At 45.9% G+C, this 12,664-nt stretch overlaps 1 protein-coding gene across 4 annotated transcripts in view; it reads right to left on the reverse strand.

The window, feature by feature from the left end:
- The window catches only part of NUGGC (nuclear GTPase, germinal center associated), a 68,900-nt gene that overhangs the window by 36,219 nt on the left and 20,017 nt on the right, over window positions 1-12,664 (reverse strand). For all 4 annotated transcript variants that reach the window (XM_063709162.1, XM_004046833.5, XM_063709161.1 and 1 more), the window contains 7 exons: window positions 12,166-12,270; window positions 11,454-11,562; window positions 10,126-10,348; window positions 9,419-9,649; window positions 6,429-6,638; window positions 2,298-2,473; window positions 125-143 (listed from right to left, as the gene is read on the reverse strand). In XM_063709162.1, the coding sequence (XP_063565232.1) occupies window positions 125-143; window positions 2,298-2,473; window positions 6,429-6,638; window positions 9,419-9,649; window positions 10,126-10,348; window positions 11,454-11,562; window positions 12,166-12,270 (1,073 nt within the window). The remainder of the gene's footprint in view (window positions 1-124; window positions 144-2,297; window positions 2,474-6,428; window positions 6,639-9,418; window positions 9,650-10,125; window positions 10,349-11,453; window positions 11,563-12,165; window positions 12,271-12,664) is intronic.

Genomic DNA, 12,664 nt, shown 5'->3' on the forward strand with positions numbered 1-12,664 from the left:
TGAGCCGAGATCGCGCCACTGCACTCCAGCCTGGGTGACAGAGTGAGACTCTATCTCAAAAAAATTAAAAATAAATAAATAATAATTAAAAAATAAAAATAAAAATAAACTAGTTCATACTTACATTTCCCGCCTTTCTTTCCCTGAAATGAAATTAGAAAAATGTAACAATTACTTAACTTTTACTATGTGTCACTGCAGTCTTTCGACTTTCCCCAAAAGCAGCACACACTCCCCTGTGTCTGTGCCTTTTCATAAGTTCTTTCTTTGACCCAATGCTCTCTCTTCTGACCCATCTCCAGCGTCCACTTGAAAAAAGTGCCTTCATTTCTCAACGGCCAGCCAGCGTTTCGTCAGCTGTGAACATTTTCTGTGACCTCACTCCCTGTCCCAGTCAAAAATGCAGCCCTCTCACCCTGGGTTCCCATAGCACCTGGCTTGTCCCTTCATGTATAACCTTTAACCCTCTTTTAGATGGTGAGCTCAAAGACTGGGCAATGTGCCTCTGAATCCACAGCCCCTACCTGTGTTCAATAAATGCTTATCATTAATAAATTAGATTTAATTATGTTAATTTTTTTTTTTTTTTGAGACGGAGTCTCGCTCTGTTGCCCAGGCTGGAGTGCAGTGGTACGATCTCAGCTCACTGCAACCTCCACATCCCAGGTCCAAGCGATTCCCCTGCCTCAGCCTCCTGAGTAGCTGGGACTACAGGTGTGCATCACCACGCCCGGCCAATTTCTTTTGTATTTTTTAGTACAGATGGGTTTCACCATGTTGGCCAGGATGGTCTCAATCTCCTGACCTTGTGATCTGCCCGCCTCAGCCTCCCAAAGTGCTGGGATTACAGGTGTGAGCCACCACACTCAGCCTAATTGTGTTAATTTTAGTGTTGGCATTGGAAAGGGAGGGCTGGCGATATTCTCTGCTGGGGTGAGATGGGGAGAAATGCAGGAGGAAAAAAATGAAGCTGCAATTCCAACCCAGACCATGACAGCAAGGGAATTCCTGGAGACGGCAGTCAGACCTAAGCTTCAGTGGGCGTGGAGGAAATGGTGGAGGGGCTGTAAAGGAGCTCTTGTTGGAGGTGAGACGCATCCGTGACATCACATCCCGTGAGCACACACCCCATGGACCCAGGAAAGCCCAGTTTATACCCGCTGATCCCCTCTAAGGACTAATCATACCCCCTCTCACTCTCAAAATTGTCCCAATATAGAAGGTTAGTTATAGTCTTCCTAACTATAGGGACAACAGAGCTCTCCATAGAAATCAACATCTATTAAGCCCAAAAATGCATACCTTTCATTGTTATTTGTTATAATACAACTCTTAGAGAATGCATCTACCTTCTCCCAAAGTTCTAAAACTTTTGAGGACCTGTTCCAAGTGAGTTAAAAAGTTCAGGAGTCTCTGGCTGGGGATGCTGGGCTTAATACCTAGGTGATGGGTTGATCTGTGCATCAAACCACCATGGCACATGTTTACCTGTGTAACAAACCTGCACATCCTGCACATGTACCCTGGAACTTAAAATAAAAATAAAAATTTAATGATTTTTAAAAATCTCAGGAGTACAAAAACCTGAAACATCAAAGCTGTACCCTGGGCTGGGTGCAGTGGCTAACACCTGTAATCCCAGCACTTTGGGAGGCCAAGGCGGGCAGATCACCTGAGGTCCGGAGTTCAAGACCACCCCGGCCAACGTGGCGAAACCCCATCTGTACTAAAATACAAAAATTAGCTGGGCGGACCGGCCGGCGCCTGTAATCCCAGCTACTCGGGACGCTGAGGCAGGAGAATTGCTTGAACCCAGGAGACGGAGGTTGCAGTGAGCTGAGATCGTGCCATTGCACTCCAGCCTGGGCAGCACAGCAAGACACTGTCTCAAAAAAAAAAAAAAAGCTGTACCCTACCAGATAGGATAATAGGCTGTACCTCCTAGTTACGGGGGCGTCTACACTTTCTACATCTGTGCAGCAGGTGGGATCATCACATCACACAGTGCGGGAGGTACACCATCTGCATCTGGTACATGTGAGTGGCACCCCCAGAGCTGTGTAGGGGACACCAGCTTGGCACTAAGCAGCTACCCTGGAAGGTTCAGATTCCTAAGACAACCCAACCAAGGGTCCTGATGTCCCACGAAGTCACCCAGCCTTTTCTTTCCTCCCCAACAATCACTTCCTGAAGCCCTCTAACCACGTTACAAAGTCAAGCTCCATGCTACTGTAGTCAGGACCCATAGAGGAAAGCCCCTGACTGGAGCCCACATCCCTGCGAGCCCAGCACAATACCTTAGGTATTCTGGCAAGTGGAGTTTGTCCATCTTGGTGACCACCAGGGCCACGTCCCTACAGAAGCCCCGCTGGCAGGCTTTGATGCTCTCATTCAGAAGGTCTTCGTGGGCTCGCCCCCCAGAAACTCGCTCTATGTCGCTGATCACCCAGATCACTGAGCACTTGTCAATGGTCTGCAAAACATGACCACGGCATGCATCAGCACAGGAATGGAGTCACAGTTCTTGAGGACCGATTCCCTAATGTATCCCTTAAGCCTCTCCCTCCAGTCCCACCCCTCACCGCTCCCCACCACACTCTGTGCACTAGCTGGACTGAGCTATGCGTCGTTTGTCATATGTGCCTTGTTCTGTTAATTCCCTGGCCACAGCCTCTGCCTAGCCCCCATTTGTTCCTCAAGACTGTGGAGGACCTCTCGGGCATTGGGCTGGCCTCTGCATCCTGTAACACCTGGACTTACCTCCCGCAGCGCCTCTGAGACACAGTGACTGCACTGGGTCTGCTCTCTGCCCCTTGATGGGAAGCGACTGTCTGCACCTTTCCTCTTGGGATCCACCTCACCTCAAGCCCAGTGCTTGGCACACAGGAGAGGCTTCACAGAAGTTTGTGGCATTAGAGATTGACAGAATTCCCTAAATCAGTCCTCCAGTCCCAGTCCCAGATCCATCACTGGCTTGCTTTATCTCAGTTGTCCCCTGGGGAAAATTCTTGTTTTTCCAGAACTAGGTTTGCTGGTGCACCTACCCTCAAGCTGTCACCTGACGGCAGCATTTTGATGTTTGACTGCCCCTGCATGTTTAGCGCAATGCCACCAGATGGCAGCATGGAGCCAGAAACCATATGACAAGTTGCAAAGGCCAATGAACATGAAACAACATAATGGCATGAATGTTGCTTTATTAAATATGCAACTTTCACATGACGATCATGTGTAGCCTTGTGACATTTCTCTAATTGTATTGTTACTCTTGTCTTACCTCCACATAAATGAAAATCTGGTTCAACTCAGGGATTGAGTTTATTTGTGGTTCCTCAGTGCTTTGCATACAAAGGGATGACAAGTTTGTGACTTGAAAATTAAATCATCATTTTGCTTTATACCAGTAGTTTTTAACTAGTAGAGATTTTGTGCCCCAGAATATATAAACAGTCTCCAATTTGTGATGATTCAGCTTACAATTTTTCTTTTCAACTTTACAATGGGTTTACTGAACAATTGGTTAAGTCCAGTACAATCGGGGCTAATGATGGTTATGATTCCAGCTTACAGTGGGCTTATCAGGATGCAATTCTATGGTACATCAATGAGCATCTATATTTGGCAAAAAATGTCTGGAGACATTTTTAATTGTGACAACCTTGGGGGGGTACTTGAAGGTAAAGGCCGAGGATGCAGCTAAACATTCTTCAATGCCCAGGACAGCCCAACCCCAGCTCCCATCCCACAAAGAATTATCTGGCAGCCCAAAATGTCAAGAGGTTGAGAAACCCTGATCCAGGGCCGTGGGTTTCAGCTTGCTTTTAGCATGGGAGGCTTTTTCAAATGAAATCTTAGTTAGAATTCCAACATATAAACTTGATTTTTAAAAAGCAGAACTGCTCCGGTTGAATTGGGAGTGCAGGACCCAGAACCACCATCGGCTCAATGCCCTCTACCCTCTGTCCAGGAACCTTTTGGCTCCATACAACACTGCTTAAAAAGCATCTGTTTCTCAAGTTAGAGAAACCCCTTGGATTATAGGGAAGTAATGAGGCCCAAGCGGTAAAGAGACTCGTGTAGGGCCACACAACGATGGATCCTGTCTCTCCTCTATACGTGAATGGACTTTGATTTAGGCAAAAAAATAAAAACCGTTACAGCCCTTCTGCTTCCCAAACTATAATCAACTTAGAAAAGCTTTGGGCTCTGGGCCAGATGTGGTGGCTCACGCCTGTAATCCCAACATTTTGGGAGGCTAAAGCAGGCAGATCACTTGAGCTCAGGAGTTCACCAGCCTGGGCAATATGGTAAAATCTCATCTCTACAAAAAAAAAAAAAAAAAAAAAAAAATTAGCCAAGTGTGGTTGTGTGCACCTGTAGCCCCAGCTACTCGGGAAGCTGGGACAGCAGGATTGCTCAAGCCCAGGAGGTCGAGGTTGCAGTCAGCCATGATTATGCCACTGTACTCCAGTCTGGGCAACACAGCAAGATGATGTCGCAAACAAAACAAAACAAAACAAAACAAAACAAAAGTAGAAGCAGCTTCCAGCTCTGTAGTGTCAACAGTGGGCAGAGAATGGTCCAGCCAGCGGAAGGCCATAAGGATGCCAGGCTGGGTGCTCCTTAAGGGCAGGGCCCCCGTCACCTTCATATTCCCCATGGTCCTGGTAAGCCACAGGTGCTTAGTGTTTACTAACATGAGAAAAGGACAGCAACCATAAAGGGTGCAGTGGTTAAATTTCAGACCGACCCCACACAAAGCTCCCACTGCCAGGGTTTGGTAAAGTTAGTGTCGCAGAAGATACAAAAAAGCATTTCGATAAAACCTGAACTGCCAGACTTAGGAGTAGATGAGGTGGCACCCCGCCACCCCCAACCTGCATCTCCCCAGGCCCCCGCTATGAGAATGGGACTCAGAGGAGTTCAGAGACATGCCTCAAGTCACATGACTTCTAAGTGGCAGATCAGATTCAGGGACATCTGAATTCATAACAGGTTTTAGGGAAGGCAAGACTGGCAGCCTGAGAGACATAGGGAGGGTGACTGTGTCGTTCTCCCTGCAAAGAGGGGGGTCTTGAGTAACTTCTTGTGAGAGGAGGTCAAGAAAACCCACAAGAATGCAGGGGAGCTGGGCCAGGCAGAGCACGGTGGGAACCATCCCTCGCTTCAGCCTGACCTCCTCAGAGCACATTTTCTGAGCCAGATCTGCCGTCTTTCATAAGCTGCCCAGTGTATCTGAACTGGCTGCAGCCGCAGCTCCATCCAGCGAGAGGCCCTGGCAGCCTTCCTGGGCTGTCGCTCTCTCGGCCGGGCCTGGAACCAGCCAAGATTCGCAATTTCCACCCCAGGATCTGAGGTCTTGCAGAAACTAAGGCTCACAAGGCCAGGCCTGAGCCACCGACCAAGGGGAAGGACACAGAGACTGTCTTCCTCCTGCAGGAGGTGGATAATATAGAGCGTGCCCTGGGGGAGGTGGGGTAGATAGAGCCCCAGCAGGGAAGTTAGGAAACCTGTTCTCCAGTTCAAGGCTGTGTGGTCCTGGACAAGTGACTTTCCCTCTCTGAGCCTTCATGTCTTCATCTGTACAATCAGGGCAGAGGCTAGAGCTTGCTCTAGATTGCGACTGGAAGTCGTGGTCACCAAGCTCCCCTGGCTCTGTCATTCATCTAAACAAACCTGTGGAGTTTAAAGAACTGGATTCTTTGGCAGCTGCTGTGCTGCTCACAACTCACTGATGCTGGTCCCCCTCTCCCAGTCCCCTTCCAGCTCCTGGGCTCCTGTGTTCCTCCCACCCTGTGCTCCAGAGCGCCTCTGTTTACCGCGCCCTTTCTCAATCACATGCCCCAGTCCCTCTCTTCCTGCAAGTTTTCCCAGGAAGCCAAACTCTGGAGCAGTAGTACTAAAGACCCCGGAACTTTTCCAGGCATGTCTTCCATAGTCTCCCTCCTCCACGGACCCCATGCTCCTTCTCCCATTCACCCAGGAAGACTCACCCTGCCCCCGCCACATCAGCTTCCTCAGACCTCCAGCTCTATGCTGATGCTGCTTACAGCCAACACAGTTGCAGCCTCTTGGTTCTTAGTGACTGGCTGCAGCTTCTCTGCTTTGTCCCCAACACTTGGCCTCCCAGTTCCATTCTGTCCTTGGTCACTCTGTTTCCTCTTAAGCCACTCTATTGCTGGTCTTTCTCATATATCACACACACTTGTCCCAGCTCCAATAGTCACGTCCTGTGATTCCTCCCTCCCCACTTTCTCTGGCTATCCATACCCTGCCAGGGCCTTGAGACTTAGAACATAGAAATTAAAAGAATTTAATTCCAATGAACTCATAAAATCCCTGAAGCTGAAACCAGAGCATTCTTTGTTGCTTGAGAAAGGGTAGAGGAGTTTAGGGAAGAGAGAACTAAACCTACGAAAGACAGTCACCTTTTTCCACATCTCGTCCCTCTTGCTGTTGAAGTCGCCTGTGCCTGGGATGTCCACCAGCACGACCCCTTCTGGGATCAGGTCGGATTTGGGAAGTGTCACTTCCACATGTTTGATCAAGGGCCAGATGCGCATCTCAGCGGCCTCTCCATCCCAATCTCTCCTCTGTGTGCGGATGTAGGGGTCCAGCTTGATGGACAGCTCTTCTGCCTGAAGAAGGAGGACAGAGTCACACGCACCAGCCATGCACCCAGCTCTGTTCACCCCGGTTGGCTGTGATGCAGGTTCATGGTAAGTACGCTGAGTAAGGGTAAGAAGTGCGTCCGACAGGAGGCCCGCAATCAGGTCTGTAGGACCTAGAACCTGAGAGCCAGGAAGGACCCTGGAGAGGAGGAAGTTCAAGATCCTTACCTTACAGATGAAACAAAACCAATGTCAGCTAAAATGGGACTTTAGGGAAGTTATAGTATTGCTGAATAATAAGTTTATCTTCTAAACTGCAATCAGTTCTAAAATTAACATAATATGTAATTGACATTTTCATTACCAGAAAGCTAGCAATGACTATAGAAAATTAACAGTGATATGGTAACCATATTTTCCAAACTGAAAATTGATCTGAAATTGGATCTTTTTTTTTTTTTTTTTTGTGAGACAGAGTCTTGCTCTGTTGCCCAGGCTGGAGTGCAGTGGTGCGATCTCGGCTCACTACAAGCTCCACCTCTCGGGTTCACGCCATTCTCCTGCCTGACTCCCAAGGAGCTGGGACTACAGGCACCCGCAACCACACCCGGCTAATTTTTGTTATATTTTTAGTAGAGACAGGGTTTCACCATGTTAGCCAGGATGGGCTCGATCTCCTGACCTCGTGATCCGCCCTCCTCGGCCTCCCAAAGTGCTGAGATTACAGGCGTGAGCCACCGCGCCTGGCCAAAATTGGATCTTAAAAAGAGTTTTTAAAATTTATCTTCTGATTACAAAAAATACCTTGATATGTAGGCATTTCTAGAATATTTTAATGATGGTGGGTGAGAGAGGGAATAGTTCTTAGACCACGGTTCCTACTTAAACATGTCTTGGGACAATGACACATCCATGCCAGCAACTATGACAGTAAATCTCAACTGGGGTACTTCAGAGGACAGGGGATTTGGGATGTATGGTGGTCACTGTTAAATAAATTTCTATAGAATAGTCCTGAAAGAAAGATAAGAATGTCAGTTCTTAAGAGAGTTTAAATTAAATCACTGGATTTGTTGCAATCTGGGGAAGGAGTAAAAGATTTCATCAATTTCAACCAAATGATAAACCACGAAAGAGGAGATAATAAAAGCTCTTTAAGACACTGTAATTTTAAAATAGAGCAGATACCGTAAGAGAGAAGTCCAGGAAAAGGCATGGGCTTGAAAAGCCCCTTTCTGCAAGAGGGCTCAGCCCAATAAACTGGTTCCGGGCAAACATCATTATAGAAGGCCAACTCAGATTCTAGGATCTCCAGTGGAAACCCTGAATTTGTAAGCCCACTCATTGAGATGGTAATTCTGTTCACCTTGTTTCCGTGGGTAAATTTATGACGCTGGGAAGGAGTATTTCTAAATATAGAGTTGGCAAAGACATTGATACCCTTGTGTAAGTTGCGTGTATTCAGATAAAGCAACTAGTTTTGTAATCATTGTGTTTCTTAGACATGCTCAGTCTATGTTTTAGATATTAGAAGTGTAATCATTTTAATAGTAATATTCATCTTAAAACTGCAAGAAATGGGCACTGTATTTGTTTGATTTTCCAGGTATGCAAGAGATAGCAACATGCTTTGAAAAGGTTTCATTCATTTGATTTTTAAGTGTGCCTAGTCAAGTATTTAAACATTTTAAGAAGCTCAAGTATATTGAACTTTAACTGTAATGCAAAAAGCCTAAGGAAATGTGATTAATTATGTAAGTATCATTAAATATTTAAGGAAGATTTGCTTTGTTAATCAGGAGATCATTGAACATTAAACTTTAGGACATGTATAAAAATTGTACCCATTTTACCAATAATCGCTAGATTTATAAATAGAATAGCAATATTTTAAAGGTGTATTTAAAGGTGAGAGATACAAGAAAAACTAGGTTTTTAAATGTATAGCTTTCCTAAATTGAATGTTGATTCCACAAATATTTTGTTTTAATTCAGAAATTGAATTTTAACTTAAAATAAACATTGTTTATAACAGCAAGAATATCATTCTACTAGTTGCCTATCGAATGTCCATCCTGTCCCTCTTTTATGCCGGCAGAATCCTGATTTTCTGTCTGATTGGGGAGGCAGTGGAGTGAAACTGGTCTAAGCAAATCATGACAAGTCTGCTTTTCACTTTCTCTGGACTCCCTTTCAGCCAGGAAGGGCCGTGTGGCTCAGTTCTGAACTCTGAAATCTACACAGAAATTTGTCAGAGGTATTTCTGGGAAAGTTTTTACTTTCTGATGAAAGGGGAGATGTGGCTGATGCCAACCTTTTCTCCACTTCTTCCTTCCAGGAGGCTAGCATGAAGTCTAGCACTCCGGGAGCCATCTCATGACAATGGGGGCGACGGAAGGCAAAGGGAGCCAGAGATGCTGATATTGGCATTGCTGAGCCACTAAACCAACCCCACCCCTACTGCCCCCAAACCTCTTACATGAGAAAAGGAATAAATCCCTGTTTGTTTAAGCCACTATAAGTCTTCTTAAAAAATCATTGGCAGCCCAAACTATCCCTAATTATTCTCAAGCAACTGTAAATAGTCTTTTTCTGTGCACAAGACCTCCTCCATTCACATACCAAAATTCCCATTTGATAGCCATAAATAATGAGGAGAACTTGGGCTATGGATACTTCTAATTTGGGTAGCAACTTATTTCTTATTTCACACAAACACTGTACCACAAGCCCATCCCCTGAAACAGATTCAACGGTTAGACTTGAGACCCAGGATGAAATCAAGGAAAAAACGAACTTGACGCTACCTCTTCTGCCTTGAGGGTGATGACTCTGGAGGCGGGGATCTTCCTTTTGGGCTTCGCCCTCAGTAACTCCTCATAGTTCTTACTCTCTGCCCCATTTCCATAAATCATTTGTAGCTTCCAGGTGGCTTCCTCCACTGCCTCATCCCTGTTCCACGCATCTGCCTCTTCTCTGCCCAGCTCCTCCGTCCTATGCAGGAGTTTGGTCAGGTTCTTCAGCTCCTCCCTCCACTCCTGCCAAGGCAGAGTAGGGCCAAGCCCCTCTTGACACAGACACAGAGAACACCGACAAACAAAGGGGCCCATTGCCCCCTGTGGAGGGCCAGGGGGCTGCATATTCAGAAAATCTAGGTCATCTATCTGGGGTCTGGAAGAGGGGAATGGCTTGCCCAAAGTCTCATAAAAATGCAAGGACCAGGCTAGACCCTCTCCCCAGCTCACTTGATTGAACTTTCTCCTGGGATGGGCTCTTTTCATTCAACAAAGGCATGAGCTGTATTTGCAAGGAATATAATGTTATCTCTGAGAGACAGTGAGAAGGAAAGAAAGAAAAGGAAGAAAAAAAGGAAGAGAAGGAAGAAGGAAAGGAGGGAGAGAGGGAGGGAAGAGGAAGGAAGGAAGAAAGAAAGGAAGGAAGGAACGAAAAAGGAAGAAAGGAAGGAAAAAGGAAGGAAGGAAGGGAAGGAAGGAGGGAGGAAGGGAACACTTACCTGGTCAGACAGAAGGTGGATTTTGGCCTCATACTCCACACAGCAGCCAGAGCTCACTTGTACAATGCAGGAAGTACATATGCTTTCTCCAGACACTGGTAGAAACATTGCTTGCTGGATGATGGCATTGATCAGGGAGCTCTTCCCAGCCCCAGTGCTTCCAAATAATCCAATGTAGATTGGGTCCACTGTCGGCTTTTCAATCAAGGCAAGAAGCCTATTTCTGGATGAATTTTAAAATGCACATTGTCATGATCATCAAAGTTTAGAGTGAAGAGCATTGAAACAGAATGCAAAGGAACTGAATTCTAATCCCGGGCACGTCACTACAACCTGAGTCTCTGTTCTCTCCTCTGTCAAAGGAGAATATCAATCCCTGTTTACTACACAGAGTTGGCCTGGGGATCAAATGAGATTATGTAAAAATATTTGGTAATGATAATTCCACACAATCCCTGTAATGTCTATATAGATGTGAGGTGTATTTATTTGTATTCACTGGAAATTGCATATTCTTTTTGTTTGTTTGTTTATGTGTCTGAGACAGGATCTCACTTTGTCACCCAGGCTGGAGTGCAGTGGTGCAATCACGGCTCACTGCAGCCTTAACCTCCTAGGCTCAAGCGACTCCCTTGCCTCAGCCTCTGAAGTAGCTGGAACTACAGGCGTGCTCCATGATGCCTGGCTAATTTTTTTGTATTTTGTATAGAGACAGAGTTTTGCCATATTGCTCAGGCTGGTCTCAAGTGGTCCACCCGCCTCGGCCTCCCAAAGTGCTGAGATTACAGGTGTCAGCCACTAACCTGGACAGAAATTGCATATTCTTGACCCTAGAAATACAATGTATACAGACTTGAAGTATTAATAGTGTTAGGAGCAACACAGAGTCTTACTGAGCAGGAGAAATTGTAGCCTCAGCACCACTCGAGTCCTTCAAGTCAGCAGAGGACAAATAGTTGGGGACATGAGCTCAGAGTCACACAGCCTGGGGTGAATTCTGGACCCTCTCACTGACTACTGGTGTGACTTTGTTCAAGTCTGGGCCTCTCTGAGCCTCAATTTCAGTAAAATGGAAGTGATCATAATAGCTCCTACTTTACAGGAGTGTTGGATGGATTAAATGATATTTGACATATATAAAGCACTTAGCAGATTACCTAACAGTGACAGCTCAATGAATGGCAACTATCCCATAGCTACAGAAATTTGTATCCCTCTTTTCTTAGTTTCTAATTAAATAGTCCCTTTCCTTGTTGGGGGAAAGCACCTATAATCGCCTAAGGAAAGACAATGACATAAAATTTCAGGGTTGCAGATTTCAGACTCACATGAGATACTTGACTCCATTAGGGATGCTGTCATCCAGGAAGACAGACTGAATAAGTTTCTGATAAGTGTTGCTCAAAACCCTTCTGGTCCGTGATTCCAATTTTTCATCTGGAATTAACAGAGAGATGTCACCTGTAGGTACCTGGCAGGGATAAAGTACTAGGTCTCCAAAGGAGGTGTCTGTTGAACATCGCAGAGAACGAGAAAAAAAAAAAAATGAAATGAAAAGCCGATTAAACAAGATAGCAGGTTATCTCACACGAGGGATGGCGGCTCACTGGAGATAGCAATCATTGGTTCTGAAAATCTCCAAAGAGCCAGGCTGCTCTGAAACTCTGGTAACAGAAGTTATGGTATGCTTGGCCACGGGCTTCAGCCCCTTCTAGATTTTTCCCGCCTATGGTCATAAAAAGAAAGAAAAAATGCAAGGACACCATGCTGACACCCACGGAAGCACCAACCTAATCACTTTCACAGGCTTTGTTCTAATCTGGAAGAAGTTATTTTGATAACAACCCTCCTGCCCAGAGATGCCTGGAGACAAATTGCCTAACTGCATACCGCTACAGAGACTTTGAGCCCTCTCTTTCCAAAACAGGTTTATTTGATGTTTCATCCAGCTTCAGAATTTAACCTCCCCTTCTTTTGACCATTTTGACATACTTGGAACAGAACCGAACCATGTTAAAACAACAGTTCCAAGACACTCACATTCCTTAAGAGCACTCTGCTCCATGGAGGGAAATGCTCGGAAGCGCTGGTCTCGATCTGATTTCCTTCTTTTTCTCGTTGGTTCTTTATATAAATCACCTTCAACTAGAGATAAACAGAGGATATATAAGATTATAGGTGTTGGGCTATGGTATTCTTGCCTCACCTCTATCAGCATAGAAACTCAAAGGGCCTAACAGACTGGCTGGGTGCAGTGGCTCATGTCTGTAATCTGAAGCATGAGGGATTACATGCCTGGGAGGCCAAGGCGGGAGGATTGCTTGAGGTCAGGAGTTTGAGACATGCCTGGGCAACACAGCAAGACCCTTGTCTCAAAAAAAAATTTTTTTTTGGTAGAGACAGGGGTCTTACTGTGTTGCCCAGCAGGCCAGAGTGCTGTGGCATGATCACGACTCACTGCAACCTCAACCTCCCAGGCTCATGTGATCCTCCCACCTCAGCCTCTAGAGTACCTGGGACTACAGGCACACACCATCAC

The sequence above is a fragment of the Gorilla gorilla genome, chromosome 7 (genome assembly GCF_029281585.2).
Source record: "Gorilla gorilla gorilla isolate KB3781 chromosome 7, NHGRI_mGorGor1-v2.1_pri, whole genome shotgun sequence".
Taxonomy (NCBI): Eukaryota; Metazoa; Chordata; class Mammalia; order Primates; family Hominidae; genus Gorilla; species Gorilla gorilla.